The sequence below is a fragment of the Orbicella faveolata genome, unplaced genomic scaffold (assembly GCF_042242905.1).
Source record: "Orbicella faveolata isolate gen_17 unplaced genomic scaffold, um_ofav_v1 contig_25, whole genome shotgun sequence".
Lineage (NCBI taxonomy): Eukaryota > Metazoa > Cnidaria > Anthozoa > Scleractinia > Merulinidae > Orbicella > Orbicella faveolata.
Window position 1 is genome coordinate 8,614,480 of NW_028301553.1, and position 21,214 is coordinate 8,635,693.

The following is a 21,214-nucleotide window of genomic DNA, read 5'->3' on the forward strand; positions in this document are numbered from 1 at the left end:
TTATTGAGGAGCAACAAAATTTTTTCTCTCAAGCCCTCCCTTTCATCATGACGTCACTAAGTCAGTATCCACGTGATTATCAATGCTCTAAATTGATTGGTCAACGTCGTAATAAGGCCGGCTGTCCGCCCCTCAGGGGTGCCGACCTGGAGTCGATTACTGCAAGCCCCGGACATATCAACCCAACGGCAAGTAAATAAGGAAATAAGAAGTTATGCAGACTATAAGAGACCTAAATCTTATTTGCAAGTTATAAAACAGTAGAATTAGAAGCTAAATCATCTATTAGCACAGTATTAGCTATGCTATAATTCTTTACCAGCCTCAAGTACCACAACGATTTAATACTTCAATGCTTGCAACTGAGTTATCAGTGGCTACTTTATCGCGTGCTAGGCAATGAACCGAAAATTCTCCTCCTCTATTCTAATTACACCAACACAGGAGAGTTGTTCACAAGTCGAACTGCGATGCCTGCGGAAACTGAGTTCGGAATGAGAAAAATGTCTGCGACGCTCAAAACCGGCCAAGCCGGTGCAAAGAGTACATTAGGTTATTAGAGAAGCGCAGGGTCCAACCTCACGCCGGTGACTACCTACATAAGTCTTTGGAAAGCTATAAAATCTTATAGAAGCAACATCATCTGTATTTTTTTCCCCGTCACGATCGAGGCTTCGCCGCTAAAAAAATTAAAATTTTTATTTTCCCTTAGCCTCCAAGCTAAGTAAGAATTTTGACGGGGACGGATCGTGCTCGATTGTAAGTAGAGTAGCTGTGATTTTAAATTAATACTTATCCACAAACAAAAATTCTAAACAAAAGTATGCGCTGAAGTACAAAAATCCATTTTACATGTACGTTTCCAAGATTGCGTGTATAACTACTGACAGCGCTAGCGTCCTGCGGTTGAGTGAAGAGTGTTGTTTGGAATAGTTCCAAACATTCAGGCCTTGGCACATTTTTTCTCGTGAATATGTATATTCAGTCTTAGACTCCGAACCAGCAGCTTTGAACAGCACCAGATCTGGAAACCAATTTTTTGACGTTCTTAAGAGTTTGTAACAAAGCAGCTTTTGAAAGAGTTGGGAACTTTTTAAAGTGTCACAGTCAATTATAATAATAACCGTGAACTGATGGAGCGAAACCCCGTGGGACTTTCTTCTACTAGCCTGAGATAAGGAACCGTTATTAACCAAGAGTAAAATTGTACCCAGTATGTCACAAAAATGCGAGCTAGTAAAGCCGTATTTCAATGGATCTCCTTCTTTAGCAATATCATCAAGTGTTCACAGTTCACTAGAAAGTTGATTAAACTACTCTTAAAATGTCTTAAATTCTCGCGTCATAGGACGTAAAGATATTTTAAAAGGACTTAAGTGACCTCCACTTGACAAGAATGAAAAATATTTTAATCGTTTGCTGTGAAATTACCTTTATTATTGTTTAGACATCACAGCGATTTGTTACGTGCAGTGAATAAATACAAAAGGAGAACGATTTTGTGCACGAATTTGCCAAAAGACCGCCTCAAAATCAAACTATCGCATTCGACGATCTATGGCAAAACAAGTTTGTTTGGAAGGAAATAGTGCTTCAAAGGGACATAAACATCTGTATTTATATATTACAGAATAAAAACAAAGATCTTTTAACAACAATCCTAACAACAATGAGAGCGAACTGAGTCGGTTTCTCGCCTGCGTGGGAGTGGGGTGGGGAGGTGGGACACAAGAGTGACAGTGGAGTGACAGCTAACTCGTCCCAGCATAACCTGGGAACGGAATAATTGGAAATATTCGAATTTGTGCTTTATTTCTCCATCAGCCTCTCGGCCTAATTTCTGACCGGCAACGAAAACTAAATTGCAATTTAATAGTCTCGCCAAACAGTCATAACAGCCAAGTGTCACATTCAATGACACCAGAATATTTTTAATAATCATTTATTTGAAAACAGTGGACACATTTACGACACATTTCCAAGGGTTTTACAGAAATGTGTTACTGAAGCAAGTGCACAGCCAATGGGCTTGCAACTGATTATTTCAAATATTTTTATCGCAACAAAACCATTATTTTCAGTTAAGTGTTCCAGAGATTTCGGAAATTTGGGGGTGTAGGAAACGGAAGAGGGCGAACTTTTAAGGGAATTAGCTATTGTTTCATATTTTGGGTCCAAAATAGGGCGGTTATATATTCAAAGTAAGTTCGCGTTATTCAGAGTGATTATTTTAGTGAATAAAGTTCTTACATAGTGATTATCCCTACTACTGCTTGGTCGCTTTTGCTGTATTAGTACGGCAACCACAAAATCTTCGGTTCTTCAAAAAATCGTTCTGGCTCCAATGCGAAATGGAGAAGTCTTTTCATGTGTGCTAAAATTTTTTCCTTCATCGCGTGTGGGTCTGACTTCGTTGCGTCCTCATTTGACAGAGTTAGCCTCAATTTTAGCCGTGTCCTGTGGTTGCTTTGGAGACGGCTAAAATTCACTGAAAGTTTTTGAATTTCGTACTGCGACACACTTGGAACAACTCAACAACTCAATGATTTCGGAATATTTCTACACAAGCCAGTCTACAATAATGCCTTTGCACAAAATTTAGCCAGGTTTGCCGCACTTTGGATATACTTTTCCGAAAAACCTTTCACAATTCTGGACGTGATTCTGTTGGTGACAGGTGTAGAGCAACTTACTCAAGATTAAAAATCACTGACAAGTCTAATATACGCTGTACAAGCCCGTGAGACTTACCGTGTAGGTGATGCCAGTTTGTGTCTAGATAGCCAGTTTGAGTTCCCTACCGCTTCACGGCAACGGAACAACGGAAGAGTCACGGAAAATTAATGCAATTTACGATTGCTTTCGGGCCGATTCTGCGCCACTGAGCGAAAACAAAACCTCGTATATTTAAGACCACCTACGCTTATGGTTTGTCGGAAAAATTTTGTCAGTCGAGACTAATGGAACCGCGGACAGAATTTGTCCCGGGTAAAAACTGGACAAAACTGACTAGGCAAACAAAATTGTCTGCTAAACTTGTGAATCACTAACCATCGATAAAAGCTATTTACTTTTGTTGACAGATTTGACAAACCGCATAGTGGAAATGGTTTCGGGCAAGAAATAAAAATTGGCTAGTCGACAAAATTTGTTATTTCCTGTGTCTAGAGAGGATCGGCTCTCAAAACTGAAGAACATTTTGGTAACATTACTGACAGCTAGGACAAGTGCTGCGGAAATCACTGAACTGCTTGTCCACTGAACAATTGGAAATTAGTGGGCGTTCAGACGGCCAAAACATGGTTTGAAAATCACGAAAGAGTATTCGTGGTTTCCATTGTGAGCAGACGTTGCTTCTGAAGCAGCGCTGATTGAGATCGCTCTTGATATTTAACGAAAAATGTTAAAAAAAACGTACATAGTCGAGAGAAAGGCATTTTGACGCATAACAAGGTCTTAGCTAGCTTGCGAGTAGAAATTTCCCATGTGCCCTTACCTCGCGATAACTCGAACCAAAAGGCATTTCCTTTGGGTTTGTTTCATCGTAATTTCACCTCAAACTTTAATTTTAACAAATTAGGAATACGGGTCTCACCACAACTGCTACTATGTTTGTTAATCAGTCTTGTCCTTATCTGATATCGGTAAGACCAAACAGGGGTTGGGCCGGTACTCAGGAAGGACGGCGGTGAACAGGTTCGCTAAATAATCGGCGAGCGGTCTGGGGAGCAAACCTGTCCACTTCTGTTGATGCCGCTGATCCACCGTCTTGTAATCAACCTGTAATAAATATGTCAACAAGGTAATTAGGCACGTCTAAAATGGATGAATTTTACGTTCAAATATAACGGCTTTTCAATAATATTCGCCTTCATATGAGTATTTTTGTTATTTCCTTTTATCGATGGTAAAATTTAGTGTTTCGACAGACTCGCTCCTAGAATCGAGAAAGAATGGATGACAACGCATTGCATCAAGGGAAGACTAATCCTTTATCCATTTTTCATTCTTCCCAGGATACCCCGCAACCCTAACCAGTCTTTTATCACCTCAGGGTAACAAATAAGTGGAGACTGGGAACCAGTCTGCTTCGGCCGAGCGAAATAAAGATGCGGTTAATTACGGTGTAAACTGGCAGTTCTCTTAGCTTGAGCGGCGAAGAGAGAGCAAAAACAGGTAAATCGTCACGGAATGTTTTCATCTTCTTCTCCAGAAAGTTCTAACTTCAGTGTCGTCAAGTAAGCTAGGGAGAAAATTAAAGAGGGATAAGAAACTCTTACCAAAACTTGTCGGCAGAATTCCGAATTTTACCTTCCGCTTCATAAGATCCTCAGAGCCTAGCGTAGCGTTTGCCCTATTATTATCAACATTACACGTTTGTAGACTGCACGAAATACGAAGACTTCCAGGAACTAAATAGTTACCGAAGTGCTCCATCTCCGCCAAAAATCAAATGTATATAAAAACAGTATGTAAAAATCAGTATCCAAATTTAAATTAGAAACTCATCCTACAGTTCACAGTTGTCAACATCCCAGTTTGCAGACTTCTCAGTCGTTAACTTCGGACTTTGTTCCGGTAGCTATCAACATTGGGTAAAAGGTAAGGTAAAAAAAAAAGTGTAGTCCTATCAACATTGGACTACACTTTTTTAATAAGAAAATTGTTTTTCTGTCCCAGGCTGATTATTCTGACTTATTTTTCTTCCGATTTCGGGCTGAAAGTATTGTTGGGCAGGACATTTCGGTTCGACTATGGCCGGTCGTTGAAGTAATTTTGGAGCCAAGCCTGGCATGACCCACATGACTTCTTGCAGAAATGCTATTAGCATCGAACAAAGGGTTAATGCTTTTTTTGGCTAGTTTTTAATGAGGTTCAATTTTTCTGTCATTTTTTTTTTTCTGGTTCATTTATTATTAACCATCCTCGCGCCTTGGAGCCCCAGGAGCAGTTTGTAAAGGCGATTTATTTTACGGCTTTTTCCCAGGCCTTGACCGGGAATTCGTTTCCGTTCTTAAAACGTCAACGTGATAGGCACGTGACCAGTATTACTATCAATTCGTGATCGGGGGCCTGGATGGGAAGTGCTAGATTTCTCAGCATTCAGTTAAAGTTTCAGCCCATTTTCCAGCTATTAGTAAATTTTGCTGATCTCAGGTATAGATCGATAGTAAAGTACGCGTGCTCTCGGCTGCTAAAATTTAAATTTCCGACCAATTCTCAGCTGTCAGTTGAGCCCCATCAAGATATCCTCGTGTTTGTTGAAATCTGGTTTTTGGACTGACCCCGTGTGCAACCCAAGAAGCGTGCGCAATTTAGCGGTATGTGTACTTTAACCTCATCGCTTCGAAAAAGAAAACAAAAGGCTAAGAAAATTCATTTTACAAGGGAAATCAGTTCAAAATCATTGTTAAGAAAAATTGCCAAAAGTAAAGCCAAAAGTACAGGGATTATCGGCCGAGATGGACGGAACTCCCGGAAATGAAGCCCGGGACACTTTGAATACTGCAAATAGCAGCCATTAAGAATCGCTCCTTTAACTGGCTTACAGCTAAGCGTTTGAAACTAACACCCTACCGTACTGGGCTCTGGTCATTCTCATTGGAAGTTTTGTTGGTCTCTTTACGGTTTGGAGCTGAATGCAATACATAGGACTTCAATTGAAGTAAATTTCGCTGTCGGTTGTGATTCTCGAAGAGGTAAGGTAGGCTGATAAAGTAAGTGCATTGAATTTCGGATCGAGAGGGCTGAGTTCCATACCTGTCATATAGTCTGTGTCTGCGCCCGTCGTTTTCTTTGGCGGAAAAGTCACTTGAGTCTCAGCTCATATTTTACTTAACTATTGATTATGATTTTCACCGAATAATCACATCAGTCAGGCAGACTACGACTTTCTGCTAGATTTCGAGAGGTCCCACATTGTTCCATTCGTTATAGAGTGAGTGAACACGCGAGGGCGCGTGGAAGTCACCCTTAGCTTGCGCGTCACATCTCCTCGCGCGATGTGATTTTCGCCTCGCGTGTTCGATCGACTGCGCCGATCCACTTGTAAATCAGTCTTTTGTTATATCCGTAACCTGGGTTCGACTGAACTATTGCCGTTTTAGAACTTTCGGATATACTTCCTTCACAAAGGATATACTTCCTTTCCAAAAGGACTTATATACCTCCTTCCCAAAAGGAAGCGATTGTGGCAAAATATAGCGTCCTAGGAACGAGGCCATATGTTTGGAATTCGTGCGCAGATCCTGATCTGGAGCCTTCACTCTTTACTTTAACCTCACGTCCGACTCTCATCCCCCCTCCCCCCTTTAAAAAAAGAAAGACAATGGAAAATGAAAATCTCTACAGAATCTTTATAACTCTAAAATAACTCTAACCTACGATGTAAACCCAAGCAGAGGAATTTGTGCATTTGAAGGAGCGATTCCGAGAGTAATGTAAGCCTTACTTTCTTAGTCTTCTTCATTCCTGTTTGGACCTACGTTTTCCGAATCAGCGCTCGCCATCTGTTTTGTGCAGTGCCTTCTGCCTCATGCCACGAAAGCGGTCTGTCCACCACCTCTGTCCTTCTGTTGCGCCTCCAGGTGTGATGGGGTCCTCCTCCCTTGCGCTTTCCCTGTGTGTTCCACCCCAGGGCCAACTTGTCTACGTGTCCGCTCCGTCTTCTCTGGGTGTAACCAATCCAACTCCAAGCTTTCTGTCTTATCTCCCCCTCTATCAGTCGCTACCCTGCTTGGTTCCATAGCTTCTCATTACAGATTCTCCTAGGCCACCAAATCCGCAGGATTTTCGTCAGGTCCTTGTCGATAAACAACCGGAACTTTTGCTTTAGTCCCTTGATAAGCCTTCAGAACAACATCAAAGAGCACCGCCCTCACATTTGATCCAAACACTCTCAACTTTATACTCTCGGTTGTTACACTCTCTCTTTTTTTTTCTACAAGAATATATTTTATAAGAATATCGCGGCTGAAATGTGCGAAATTTGAAGAATATTTTGAGAATAAACCCAAGGCTGAGATTTTGAAAAGAATATAATTTTGTGCGTTAAAAATTTTTAAGTACGATTCAATTATATGTTTTTAACTAAACCGTAGAAATTTCTTCTTTTCTCTAAATTCTCTAAATTCTTCCTTTTCTCTGGCCAAAAAACAACACAAACATCACTAACATTTCGGTAAGTGATTATGTATCTCTTATCAGGCTTTAACAGGGGGGTAAATAGGGATATGCAAATCCGCCGATCCGTGCCTTTTTTTCGCCAAATCCGTCGATCCGCCAATATTTTTGTTCAAATCCGAAACCACAACTACATCCGGAAACAGAAGTGTAAAAGTTCAAAGGTCAACTGGTAAATGTTAACGCCATTGTTTAATTCCACTAAATAGTAAAGACGGCAACATGCTTGATGTACAATTCCAATAACAGTCTCACACCTGCGTTTAAATGAGCTTCTTTCGAAAAAAGAAATAATTTGGATGAACTCATTAATATACCGACTAAGGCTGAAGAAGATCTATGATCCAAATTTCGTTTAGGGCCCATCCAAGATCCGAACATCAAGACAGGCACAATCGGGAATCCGAGCCAAAATTCACGACTGAACCACAATTCACTGTGTTTTCAAAATCCGCGAATCCACTCGATTTATGGCAAAAATCCACAATCCCTGCGCTTTTTAAGGCCGAATCCGTCAATCCAAAAACCTGTTCACCCCCCTCCTTAAATGCCTGCATGCTGGCTCCAAAATCACTTTATCGCCATCCAGACACCAAATGCATTCGAAAACAGAAATGTCATACGCTTTAATCTAAGAATTTTGGCAAGAATATTTTCAGCCTAAAATCGGCAGAAAAATAAGAATATTCAACCTCGGCCGGAAAAACAATATTCTTATCAAAACAAGATTGTAGTGCCGTAGACCACGGCCATGTCGAGAATGCTTGTCTCGCCCTCTCAATGCGTGCCTGGATGTTCTCATCAGTTCCTCCCGTATTACTCACAACTTGTCCTCGAGGTTGGTGAACTCTTCCTCGACCTCAATCCGCTCCCCTGCAATCGACACACTATCGCCACGTATTGTACCTATACATAGTGTCTTTGTGTGGCATCAATCTGAAGTCAGGCTAGACTACGAGTAGTCCCTCTTTCGCTTAGTCCGTCGTGCGTGACGCGAAAGAAATTCCCGAGAAAAAAAATGGCCGCGCGAAATCCTGGGGGCTAGGAGCGCGCGAAAGGAGGGACTACCGCAGGTGTCACAGTGATTTGGGTATCCCCGTGTTTTGGGTACCCCCGTATCCAAGTCCCTAGTGTTTTGGGTATCCCCAGTAGGGATACCCAAAACACTGAAAGCGTTAATACCACAGACTGGGGCAAGTGAAATCATCCATAATTCAGCTCAAAAGCCATTTATATTCTTACGAATCTTTGTCTCAATTAAATAAAAGCTTTCTTATTCTTGGTATAAACACATAACGTCGCTGAAAATAGTCGCAATTTATAACAGACTGTCTGATCCGAGTCCGCATTTATAACGACATACAAAACCGGATTCACGCGCCAAAGTTCGTTGTATGAACATGCGCTTAGTGCCTATCGATAACCCTTGAAATGCACGTCATTTTAAACAGGAAAGGTGCATTCTAAACCTCGGATAGTTCGGCGATTGAATAAAATCAATATGCGAGCGGGCACACTGAGATACGGCCGTCACGCAATATGCAGGTCTCAAGCTGTGACTGACCTCTGTGTATGTTGCCTGTCTGAAATAAACTTTGTCTCAGACTTGTTTATTTAACGCTCTTTCCTTGATTATCTCTCCTATTACTTCCCTTTCCAATGTGCCTGCTTGTTATTGTTTCTTTAATTCAGGGTAACCAGATCTAAAAGGCAAAGCAAACTTACAAAGACGAAATATTCCACTGAGGAAAGGACTAGATCGAAATGCTGAAATGTAAGGGATACCCAAATCCCTAGTGATATGGGTATCCCTTTGTAGGGTGTTTGTTTGTTATCGTTTCTTTAATTCAGGGTAGCCAAATCGACCGAAGACAAAAAAGCAATGCAAACTTACAAAGAGGAAAGTCATTCCAATGAGGAAACGACTAGAAATGCTAAAACGTAAGGGATACCCAAATCCCTAGTGATATGGGTATCCCCTTCCAATATGTTTATTTGTTATCGTTTCTTTAATTCAGGCTGGGTAGCCAAATCGACTGAAAATAAAAAAGCAATGCAAACTTACAAAGAGGAAAGTCATTCCAATGAGGAAACCACTAGAAATGCTAAAACGTAAGGGATACCCAAATCCCTAGTGATATGGGTATCCCCTTAAAATATGTTTGTTTGTTATCGTTTTTTGAATTCAGGGTAGCCAAATCGACCGAAGATAAAAAGGCAAAGAAAATTTACAAAGACCACCATTCAACGAGGAAATGATTGGAAATGTTAAAATGTAAGGGAGAGCTGAATATTTGGTATATGTAAATCTATAGTGATACTGGTATCCCCGTCCAATACATGGCTGTGTACCGAGAACATTCCAAACGAGAATACAACTTTACAAATCAGCAGTTTATTAGATACTCCATCTAATATAATTATCGTGTTTTTGAGACGCGCCCTGTGAGAATATAATAGGCATAAAGGGAAATAAGTGGCTGTTAGGTTGACTATAATAACAAACAGAACATATAATCCAGTAGTCAATGTTGAAACTTGGCTTCATAATGTTAGGGAAAGTACGAGAAATGACGTGTCGTATGTCCTTGGCCATACGATCAAGCTCGTCTTTGGACATTTTTAAAAACGATTGAAAACATATCTTCTTAAAATCGCCTATGACTGTTTATAATTTTTGTAAATCTTAGTTACATGAGCCGTTTTATATTTTTGTATTTCTAGCACGTTTTATCCTTTTTATAAATCTTTGTTTTAGTTTGTGAGCTTCTTTTTGTATGTAAAGCGCTTTTGAATATTTCATAGTATTAGCGCTATATAAATGTATAATTATTATTGTTATTGTTATTGTTATCACTATCGCTATCGCTATCGTTATCGTTATCGTTATCGTTATGGTTATGGTTATGGTATCCTAAGTTGACCGATCATACCCATATTTTCAGTGACATGTTATGGGTAAGGATAGGAAATTTCTAGTTTCACCTCATAATATTGCCTGAATACGGTAATTTTTCAACCGTTTTTACTAATGATATTATGGATATATTATGATATTATATTATATCTTTGCGTCCTCTGCAGCATAGAGACAGTTGTGTACTTACTATCAGATTGGAGTTTCAGCAAACCCATAGTCAAAATCGAGTTCACAAGAAGGAGAAATAAAATCACTTTTTTAACCGACGCAGTGTTTCACCGGTTACGTATGTCAGACGGTGGGCGATCATTTTCATCGTTGGGCCAGCAACTGTCTTTCTGTCCTATCTCAAGTGCTTCGGGAAGCGACGAGCTAATTGTTCTTCCAAGTTTGAAGTTAAAGTTTTAAGTTTTTTCTTCTTCTCTTTTTACAATATTCGAAGTTTTTGCAAAATTTTCGCAAAACTAGCTTTTCGTTTTTGGAAAACTCTGCCGGATATTTCTGGCTTTTGACATATTCTAAAATATTTCTATATTTTGCAGAATCCATCCATCCAACGTTTTCCGTATTTTCCGCGAAAATCCACTCAAATCCCGACTCGCATCGATGATTTAGACACGTGGAAAAAGCTCAAGGGAATAGAGGCCTCATAGAGGGGGTGGGGGAGAAGGGAGGTTGGGGTAGAGGCTAAGTAATTCATATCCCGTTAAGGTTTGGACTAAATATTTTGTATCTCGTAAATTTTTCTTCAGTCAAAAATCAACAATTTTAATACAAAGATCTCCGGAGACACTCTCGGTCTACTTTAAGGCATAAATTTCGTTTTGTTACTTTTATTTCGACAGGAGCCCATCTCAGTCCTTTCCGAGTTGAATGGTGAATGGTATATTCGGTCGATTTGGCTACCCTTGATTCGAACTAAAGGAGCAATAACACCTAGTCATATTGGACGGGGATACCCATATCACTAGAGATTTGGGTATCCCCTACATTTAGGCATTTATAGTTCTTTCCTCCCTTGAATGAATTTCGTCTTTGCAAGTTTTGTTTTCCTCTTCGTCTTCGGTTCATTTGGCTACCCTGAATTAAAGAAACAATAACAAACAAACACTCTGAGAGGCGATACCCATATCACTAGGGATTTGGGTATCCCTTACATTTCAGCATTTCTAGTCCTTTCCTCATCGGAATGACTTTCGTCTTTGCAAGTTTACTTTGTTTGTTTTTGTTTTTTTTATCTTCGGTCGATTTGGCTACCCTGAATTAAAGAAACAATAACAAATAAACACTCTGGAAGGGGATACCCATATCACTAGGGATTTGGGTATCCCTTACGTTTTAGCATTTCTAGTCGTTTCCTCATTGGAATGACTTTCCTCTTTGCAAGTTTGCATTGCTTTTTTATTTTCAGTCGATTTGGCTACCCAGCCTGAATTAAAGAAACGATAACAAATAAACATATTGGAAGGGGATACCCATATCACTAGGGATTTGGGTATCCCTTACATTTCAGCATTTCTAGTCCTTTCCTCACTGGAATGACTTTCGTCTTTGTAAGTTGCTTTGCTTTTTTATCTTCGGTCGATTTGGCTACCCTGAGTTAAAGAAACAAGGACAAAGAAACACTCCAGAGGGGGATACCCATATCACTAGGGATTTGGGTATCTCTTAATTTTTCGCATTTCTTTTTTCTTCCCCCCCCCCCCGCCCCCCCGCCTCCAACGCCTTTTGTCTTTGAAAGTTCGCTTTGCCTTTTAAATCTTCGGTGGATTTGGCTACCTAAATTGACGCAACGATAACAAACAAAGACTCTAGGAAGGGATACCCATATCACTAGGGATTTGGGTACCCCTTACAATTTAACATTTCTAGTCTTTTTTCTCCCTTGAATGAATTTCGTCTTTGTAAGTTTTCTTTTCCTTTTAATCTTCGGTTCATTTGGTTACCCTGAATTAAAGAAACGAGGAGAAACAAGCACTCCAGAAGGAGATACCCATATCACTAGGGATTTGGGTATCCCTTACAATTAAGCATTTCTAGTCCGTTTCTCTCTTGATTGACTTCGACTTTGCAAGTTTGTTTTACCTTTCTATCTTCGGTCGATTTGGCTACCCTGAATTAAATGATTGCAAACCAACACTTCAGAAGGGGATACCCAAATCACTAGGGATTTGGGTATCCTTCTTTTACTTGTTTCCCCCTGTCCAAAGGTTTAAGCATTGTCTACTTTACTTATATTTATTTTGGATTTCTTCCCAAAACAAAAAAAAAAACCTCGTTAAATGGCATAGAGAAACGTTCGCCGGCAACATCTAATAGGAGGGATGGTCAAGGAAAGAGCGATAAATAAACACGTCTACGACAAAATTTATTTCAGACAGGCCATTAACATACACAGAGGTCAGTCACGGCTTGAGACCAGTGTGCATATTGCGTGACGGCCGTATCTCAGTGTGTTCGTTCGCATATTGATTAAATTTAATTGCCGAACCATGCCAGGTTTAGAATGTGCCTTTCTTGTTTAAAATAACGGCATTTCAAGGGTTATCGATTGGCACCAAGCGCATGTTCATACAAGGAACTTTGGCGCGTGAATTCGGTTCTGTATGTCGTTCTACTGCGGACTCGGATCAGTCAGTCTGTTCTAAATTGCGACTATTTTCAGCGACGTATTGTCTTTATATCAAGTAAAATAACGCTTTCATTTATTCAGACAAAAGTTTAGTAAGAAGATAATTGGGTTTTGAGCAGACTTGTGGATGATTTCATTTGCCCCAGTTTTAAGCCTTCAGTGTTTTGGGTACCCAAAACACTAGGGATTTGGGTACGGGGGTACCCAAAACTCAGGGATACCCAAATCACTGTGACCGCCTAAACCCAAGAGTTTGCCCTTTCACGGCCGAGTGATTTTTCGGTGTAGGATTTCTCATCTTGACGTCCTCTTATTATCGCCTGTTATCAATAGCCCCGGGAGATCTGAATAAAATTGCTCTACTCTACTCTTCAAGTAGCCAGGCAAAAACATATGCCGTGAGAAGTATATCTTCGTTCAGTGTTCGTTCAGCGAAATTGTCGAAGAAGTTTTAGAAAGAAGATGGCAAATGAGGCCTCTTGTAACGATTTTCGCTGCGTCTAAAAGTTATTGCGAAAATTTCAAGAGACTTTCAACCGAGAATTTACATTGTACATTATACATTATACATAGGAGATCATCCAACTGCGGTGAAATGTTTGCCGATAGCAGCGGAAAATTTCAGGTGAATGTCCGGTGTCAAGTGAGAGTCCGGTTCAATCTTTCAAATGGACGGCAGAAAGGCCAAGCTCAGTGAATTTATATTCTTTGACTTAGACGATGCTGTTGAGCGGCGAAATCACTAACACGCTCGCAGTCGGGTTGGAGGCAGAAAGCTTTGCCAAACAAAACACTGAATAAATTTAAATCTTTCCAAAGCGCCTGTTGGCAGATGCGCAAGAACATCACGGCTTGCGAAGCGCGATTCCAACGCTTCGATTTGCTCTGGTACCGCTTCGATTTGCTTCGGTTCCAAAACATTCCTGCAAGACGTCACAGGTATCTCGAATGTTGACAACACGTTGTCAACGCTCCTAACATAAGCCAATCATATTTTTGAGTTGTGGGAGCAACGCATAATTCAAACTCTTGGGCTTAGGCGGTAGTCCCTCCTTTCGCGTGCTCCTCGCCTCCAGGATTTCGCGCGGCCATTTTTTTCTCGCGGTTTTCTTTCGCGTCACGCACGACGGACTAAGCGAAAGAGGGACTACTCGTAGTCTAAAGTCAGGCCTACCTCCGTATCTTGTTCCTCTAAGGCCCGCGTCGCCAATAAGGCTAGCGTTCCATAGTGCCACGAATCGGTTGCTGTGCATAATTTCTCGCGACATTGTGAATATTCGTTGAATGGGTTGAGGGCAGTCCAATCATTTATTTGATACACTGATGTTTTCCTGAGGCGGGCAATATCATGCCACATTACAAATCACGACCTGATCGCGTGCGCCAATTGAATTTCAAAATAATTACTTCATCCCAACAAATATCAAAACATGTAAAACGTTTTGTAAGAGAATAAGTATGAAATCAAACTAGATAAGTCACGGATTTATGGATGTTGAATATATATCAGGTCTTTGGAAATAGACACAGTTGAATTTCGCTATTTTTGAGAACAAATTAAAATATCTCCGGAACTTGTCTGCCATATACTTTTTCGTCAAGTCAGGGACTGAAATATCCCACAATGCAACAGTTTTGATTACAAAGCCAGCGGCCCTCCGCGATTCTTCAGCAGTCTTGTCATGGCGACGAGGGTGCTCTTGCTTTCTCCTGGCTAACCGAGCGCAATTTTCTCATTTTTCTATCGCTTTTTACCCGAGAGAATGATAAAGAACCGGACAAACAGTATCAGAACGAAAGATAAAGATGGATACACGAGACGAGCTGGCTGTATCTGCTTTAAAACCGAACAGGAGAAAGAGGTTTTGACAACATTTCCCGTTTAGTTGCACATGGCCGGTCGACTTTTGCTGCGGTTCGATTTGCTAATGTGGCGTGTATGTTTGTTCTTCGTAGGTGTTGTTAGTTTCGAGTTGTCGGCATCCTGGTAGGTGGATTGTGCCTTCAGGAGGGGTTGAGCCTGGCGAAGAATCGAGTGAAGCTGCCATTCGGGAAGTTGAGGAAGAAGTTAGTAACAGACTAGAGCTGTTTTGTTTTACACACAAGCTTGTTCAACTAAACAAAAGGGTGCATTCGTTTCGCTAGGTTGAGACAGACGACTACCTGTGCTTTATTTGTTTTTTCACTTTTGTGTTTCTTCTATTCGTAGGCTGGAGTTCGGGGTAAACTAGGACGTTTTCTTGGCGAATTTCAGGTCTGTATTCTACTGTGTTTAGCTTGTAGTGTCTTCTGAAGTCTGCTACTGTTCAAGTGTTTACTTTCAGAAACTTGTGCTCATCCGTTTACGATTTGATCATTTTCTTTTCAGAACGATGTAAATCAAACCCGAACCTCTGTTTATGTCTTAATTGTAACAGAAATGCTCGAAACATGGGAAGAAGGTTTGTGAATGCCATTATGGAATATATTGATAAAAGTTCTGTATGGGGAGCAGATATTACGAACGTTCATGTAGAAGAGCTTTAGTACGTCAACAAAGTAGTAAAATTGCTTTAATTACGAGTTGTGTATTTTAGTCGGTGAATTTATAAGTAGTAGCCCTCAGTGTTTCTTCTCTCAGTGAGCTTTCGGTCACACTTGATACGATCAGACCTTTTCCTTGCGTGAACTCTCGAAACCCAAGCCTACGTCGAATTCGCTCTTGTTTTGAAATCTGCAAAAGGTAAAGGCCAAAGTCTAAGCTCCACTTTGGTTTTCTGTTTTGCAATTATCGTAACGTAACTGTAAATGTGGCTTTGGCGGCATATTAGATGCCCATGGATGTTTTAATAACAGAATTTAAAACGGCTTGTCTCTCGGTCATGAATTTTAAAGGAGTGAAAATACTTTGACAGTATTAATTTCTGTCATCAATAGCTAAGGTCCTTCTTTGTCAATCTGTAATCCCTTTATGCCCACAGTGGTGAAATGAGGTATTTTTGTTTCACAGAACAAAGATCAACACTGAAAATAAGACATGTTTTGGGCTAGATTTTTAGGAAGGGGTTATTCATTATTAACGAGTTGGAGACCCCTCACGGGACATGGACCTTGATGAAACGTTGTTTTCAAGTCTGTGATGGCAAAAAAAGATGTTGACAAAATATTTTAAGTCACATATGGAAATCCAGCATGCTTATGTCTATGACAGTTCAGCTTAGAGGCTACATCTTCACTGCTAATTTCCAAAATTCAAAATCAGTTCTCAGAAGGATTTTATTGTTTATGTAGTGCCAATCAGCTTCAGTTTGAGTGAGTTAGTTTAGTGCATTTGGCAAATTTATTTATAGAAATGTGGCACATTTTGTTGTTGTTTTTTTGTCCAATCATGATAAACAGTTCTGTTAAAATTTGACAACCCAAAATTTTACATTGATATCAAGCTGCTTCATCTCAGACAAGCTGGTCTTTGAAGAAAATAATTGTAATATGTTGATTCCTCTGCAAAATGGAGATAGAGATGTATTAAGCCAAGTTAATTGTTATTTACTTACTGTAAACCCCTTAGGGACATTAAATGCTGCTAACGTTTTTCAATTACAAGCTACCACATTTAAGGAAAATAACTTGCGATTTGTTTTGGACACAAATGTTTTTATTTTGAGAAAGTCTACAAATGAGGATATTAAAAAGTTTCTGAAGGAAGAAAAGGTCGCATTAAGGATTTATTGAGGTGTTAATCTATGAAATATTGGAGGTGTCTGTTTCAAGGGGTGACTTTGTTGTGCTTTTAAACATAGAAATAAGCCCAGGTGTTAAAATTTTATAACTGAGTATTTTGTTTAAAACATAACTTCTTGGAATGAATGTGTGTGAAATCAGCATATAAATGTACACATACATTGTATTTGCCATCAATTTGGTGTTTTATGGAGTGTTGCAGGGCAACCCTAAAAGAAGTAATGTTTAAGGCAGCTAGATTTTTGTGGAAGGGGGTGGGGGACAGTTGGCTGTTGGGTTGTCATGCTTACTTTCCTGACAGACAAACCCATTCAAGCTGGGTGCTAAGTAAATAATGATTTCAAAGTAAGCAAGTAATTGTTTAAAACTGTGCTGGGCAAGCAAAATTTGACAGTTGCTTGTCTGAAGGGTGAGCAGGAAGACAAGTTTTTTTCCTAGCCCTGGTGTTATATGTGTGTAATTTATGACTTCATGTGAAAACCAATTTGCTTTTTAAAGTAGTTTCGGAAAAAAAAAATTGGTAATGACATTGTGATCATTATGGAAATATTATTAGTGGTAAAGATTTTTGTACAGGCCAGCAAATGATGCATTATGGTTAGTGAAGAAGTTATTGGCAAGTCAGTTCTGCAAGGTTTTCCTTTTTTTACTATGAACATCATCTGTCCTTGCTGTGCTAAGGGACGCGCAAGGCCTTACTATGAACAATATAAGGCATCGCAAAAAAAAAAAAATCAATGCACACTATCATCCTTAGTCTGTGATTTAAACTGAACTTGCCTGTACCTGCTGAAAATAACTCAAGGAGATACAGCACAACCTTGAATGCACAGTTCAAACTGCTGTGGTAGAAAAACTTCACTCAGTGAGGTAAACAAAACAATGAAAATCTCAGCGGGCATACTATTTTTTTTTAGCTAAAACCCTGTATTGACATTTTTGGTTTGGTGTGGAGTTACTTATGTGACTTAGTTGTGTATCTATTGATAGCTTATCAAATAATAATATTATTATTTTTTTCTCCTTTCCCTTTTGACACAGACCGCACTAGGTCTTGGTTTCCAGTGGAAAAGGCAAAGAACATGTTAGAAGCCAAGCCATATCAGCAGAAATACCTGGATAAAGCTTGCAGTGGCAGGTGACACATCATCTTCAACCAGAAAAGCTGGTTTGTCCTGGTAGATGTAATGTAAAGTAGCAGAGTGCCTTGTTTAAAATATAGTGAGTGTTTAAATGTTATATACAGCACTCATGCCTTAGATAAAGTGTCATATCTGACTTACATATATAAGCTGTCATAGATGAAAACTACTGCAAATGTCTGGAAAAGCGGCTGAGAAAGAGGAAATGGCTGTTCATTAATCCTGCCTTGAAAAAGAAAATTAACTCCATGTGCATTTTTGCCTTTTTACATTTTTATTGGCTCTAGCTGTTAGACAGAGGATATTACACAGCAGTGCAAAGATATGAATTTTATTTTTGAGTGGTAAGAACAATGTTTTATGAATGAGCCCAGCGAGCTATTAAAATAAAATTCATATCTTCAAGCCACTGTGTAATTTTCTTTTTATTATATGGACAAAGTAACTGTTTGCACAACTGGCTGTGAGAAAGCAAGAACTGACGTCATCAATATCTCACCAGTGAGGATATGGAAAAAATGCCACCCGCGTCCTGGATGTAGTTTTGTATGAATTTTACGAACGGTGTATTTTCCATTAAAGTGTATATGACAGAAAAGTATTTTCCTTCCTTGATATATGTGATAAATGAATAATGTTTTGAAAATGCAAAAAAAAAATAATTTGGATGATTTTTCAGTGGCCAAAATACAGCCAATTTTCCTATAAAAGTGTCCTGGGAAACTGTGGTCGAGAATTGTGTTTGTGACGTCATAGTGTTTGATGACATTGCTGTCACGGGAAGCTGCCTTGTCATTTCTCTTGCACATGGCTTCAAATGTGCGAATGATTTACTAGCTAGTAACGCTAATTTTCAACCCATTCTGTTTAATTTGGTGATATCAAGTGACTTGTTTGTTTGTCAAACACAGTGACGTCACAGGTGTAAATCATGTGACATTTTGGCCGCGTGATCTGTGGGACAATTTCAACATGAAAGTAGTGCGTATTTTGAATGAAAAAAACTGGTTTCAAAATATTTCCACAATCTAAAAACTTTACAACTGTTTTTCTAACATTATTAACAACCAGAATCAGTGGGAAAAAAATTGTGTCATATACACTTTAAAACACTTGTGTCTAATATATAATTTTTATACCTACCAACCTTACCTGAGTCAAAGGCATGAGACTTTTAGCATGGATGCACTGGGAGTTCTGAAGACAACCTAACCATATCCAAATTTCATTCGAAGATTTGTGAAGACATTTCAAATATTACCTAGTCACAATCCTGGGATGTGTTTGGCCAACATAATGTTGTCACCATTAATGTTTTTCTTTTAAAATTGGAGAATTGAAGGAGTCTATTCTTGCATTAGTCCTAATTTACATATCTTTTGTAAATGTGTCAGTTAAGGTTGTAAAAGTTCAAATTTTCAACTAAGTTGGATAAATCAGACCATAGCTGTGTGATTGAAGTTTTGACTCGCAGGCAACAGACTCATGTCTTAGGTGGGAGGGTTTGCAAGTGTGTAGTTTACGTCCTGTGATATGATGTAGAAATTGCTTTTTGGTTCTGTGCAGGAACTTTGCTGCAGATTATTCCTATTTGTATTACTCTGTTTTGGAAACCTTAGAATATGTTTTGAGATAGGAAAAATTGATCCAGCAAAAAGTCCTCCCCTTCTGAATTAAATAACCGTTTTTGGAACAAATTAGAAGCTTGCTCAGTGGCAGGTGATTTTCAGAAGTTTGTGGCATATTCAATTTGACAGTTTTAATATGACACTTTGATGACAGAAACAGCATGCAATATCAAAGATACATCCAGATATATTGTATGCAGAAACCAATGGGAAGTTAATCGGGTTTATTAACCTGTATCCTGCAGTTGTGACCCTTCAAGCCCTAATGTGTGTACATCAGTAATACAGTGGAAGCCCTCATAAGCAGACACCCTTGTGATGCTAAAAAGCTGTCCATAACTGGAGCTGGCCACTTAAGAGAATAGTTCTTGTACATGGCCACTAGTGTTGTAAGGGAATGCAAAAATACCTGCAAATCATTTTTGGTTATGTTTTTTCTTTTGCCTTGTGCAGTGCCGCGATAATGGTGATAACTGCATGTACACATACTTGCTGCCAGCGAGCCGGTAAATGCAGAGTTTGTATGGGAGTTCAAACTGGATTTTGTGAAGGCAGTTGTTAGTAGAGCTGTCTGCTTATAAGAGTGTCTGTTAAGAGAGCTTCCACTGTATTCTTGTTGCCAGAAGAGTCTTGTAGATTATTAGTGAGAAAAATTTGATTTTTGTATGACAGTTTTGTTTTTCTTTTTACTACTTTTACCGTCATGACATGTCAAAGTTTGAAGGTATTCTAAGTATTTTTCTGGAGAACAATCTTGTTAGGGCTTTAAGGGTTAAGTTTATATATATTATTATTATGTATTGTGAGAAGGACACTATTTTGGTGTGTTGAACAGCAATTAGTGTAATAGTATCTAAGAAAGTGTTTAGCAGTAAAAACAGTAAATTAAAATAAGTAAATGTTTTTCAGTTTTTGTTAATAAGTTATGAATTAGTGTGTGCGTTATTGGTTGGCATGTTTCAGTGATTGAATGAATAACAATCTTAATATAAATAAAAAACATGATTTTCAGATGGAAAATTACCCTTAACCTATATTCTTACTCTCAGTTAATATTAAGTAGTTATTAATTTACTGTGAAGTCTATTATCCTAGTTGTCCCTGGTCTCTGTGCTGTGTAACTGCATGGCTGAGTTTCTTTTATTGTGGCAACAGTTTTTCTCAAATGAAAACAGTTCCTATTAATTCCATCATGTTGTGGATGTTATTTTCTCAGTTTCTGAGTATCAACTAATTATTTTTGCCAGATTTATGACATGTAAATAAGATATTCTGTCTGAAGTTCTGTTAGTAGAAGATTCAGATTATATTATTAACTTCTCAATAATTTATTGACCTGGGGCCAGATTCACGAACCTCTCATTAGTTAAGATGTGTCCTCAGCGTTGTTTCACAACAGCAGGCTTTTGTATTTGAATGATACTTACGAGACGTCTTAACCTCGATGGCCTTTGTGAATCTGGCCCATTATTTGTTACATAGTCATTCATTCTAACTTGTGTGCTTAAGTTATTGTGACACGGACTGTTTTATGTTATTAATAAATCCATCAGACACGCACACTCATTTTGTTACTGTTAGTCCAAGTTTAAACTGTCGTCAAAATAATGATTATCATTTTTCATAGTGATTTCTGTGCATCTCTTTGAAATAGTGTGTAATTTATGGTAATGTTTTGGTATATCAACAATCGGGTACAATGATATTTGGAATAATTATGATTTCAGAGATTGGGGAATGATGTAACCTGAGATTAATTACCACTGGGCTGAGTTGTTTGAAAGCCAGTTACTACAATTATCGGTTGAGTAAGGCACGACGGAAGTTTGGTGACAAAGTTTTGGCCTAAAAATTACAGTGTTGTCATGGGCAACTTACCTCATTTCCATTGTTAACAATATCAACAGCTGTGCGTCGCCTGTTGTGTCACCTACAATTTCACGTGCTTTGCTGCCAGTGATGTCAAAGGCCTACAAATTGCCACTGGAAA

The 21,214-nt window shown here is 39.1% G+C and overlaps 1 protein-coding gene and 1 long non-coding RNA gene across 3 annotated transcripts; one reads left to right on the plus strand and one right to left on the minus strand.

Annotated features, from left to right (window-relative positions):
• The first annotated feature begins 47 nt into the window (after positions 1–47).
• On the plus strand, positions 48–20,786 carry LOC110050304 (diphosphoinositol polyphosphate phosphohydrolase 1-like). 2 transcript variants are annotated; one of them, XM_089293820.1, is made up of 5 exons: positions 48–188; positions 14,691–14,801; positions 14,944–14,988; positions 15,103–15,175; positions 17,496–20,786. In XM_089293820.1, exons 1-5 carry the CDS (start codon positions 48–50, stop codon positions 17,594–17,596), a joined length of 471 nt encoding a protein of 156 aa, XP_089149946.1. In that variant the 3' UTR covers positions 17,597–20,786. The 2 variants fall into 2 exon arrangements, with proteins under 2 accessions (XP_089149946.1, XP_020611878.1); XM_020756219.2 differs by lacking the exon at positions 48–188 and adding an exon at positions 12,908–14,596.
• On the minus strand, positions 3,616–6,550 carry LOC149108831 (uncharacterized). Its single transcript, XR_016208485.1, has 2 exons — positions 6,452–6,550; positions 3,616–3,780 (listed from the first exon to the last, which is right to left on the minus strand). It is a non-coding gene; the product is annotated as an uncharacterized LOC149108831 (long non-coding RNA).
• Positions 20,787–21,214: the final 428 nt, after the last annotated feature.

Bases quoted from the DNA above. Each gene is read 5' to 3' on its own strand.
- LOC110050304 (XM_089293820.1), top strand. From the start codon at position 48: ATGACGTCACTAAGTCAGTATCCACGTGATTATCAATGCTCTAAATTG. The intron at 189-14,690 runs GCAAGTAAATAA...TGTTCTTCGTAG, and splicing joins CCGGACATATCAACCCAACG to GTGTTGTTAGTTTCGAGTTG. The intron at 14,802-14,943 runs GTTAGTAACAGA...TTCTATTCGTAG, and splicing joins TTCGGGAAGTTGAGGAAGAA to GCTGGAGTTCGGGGTAAACT.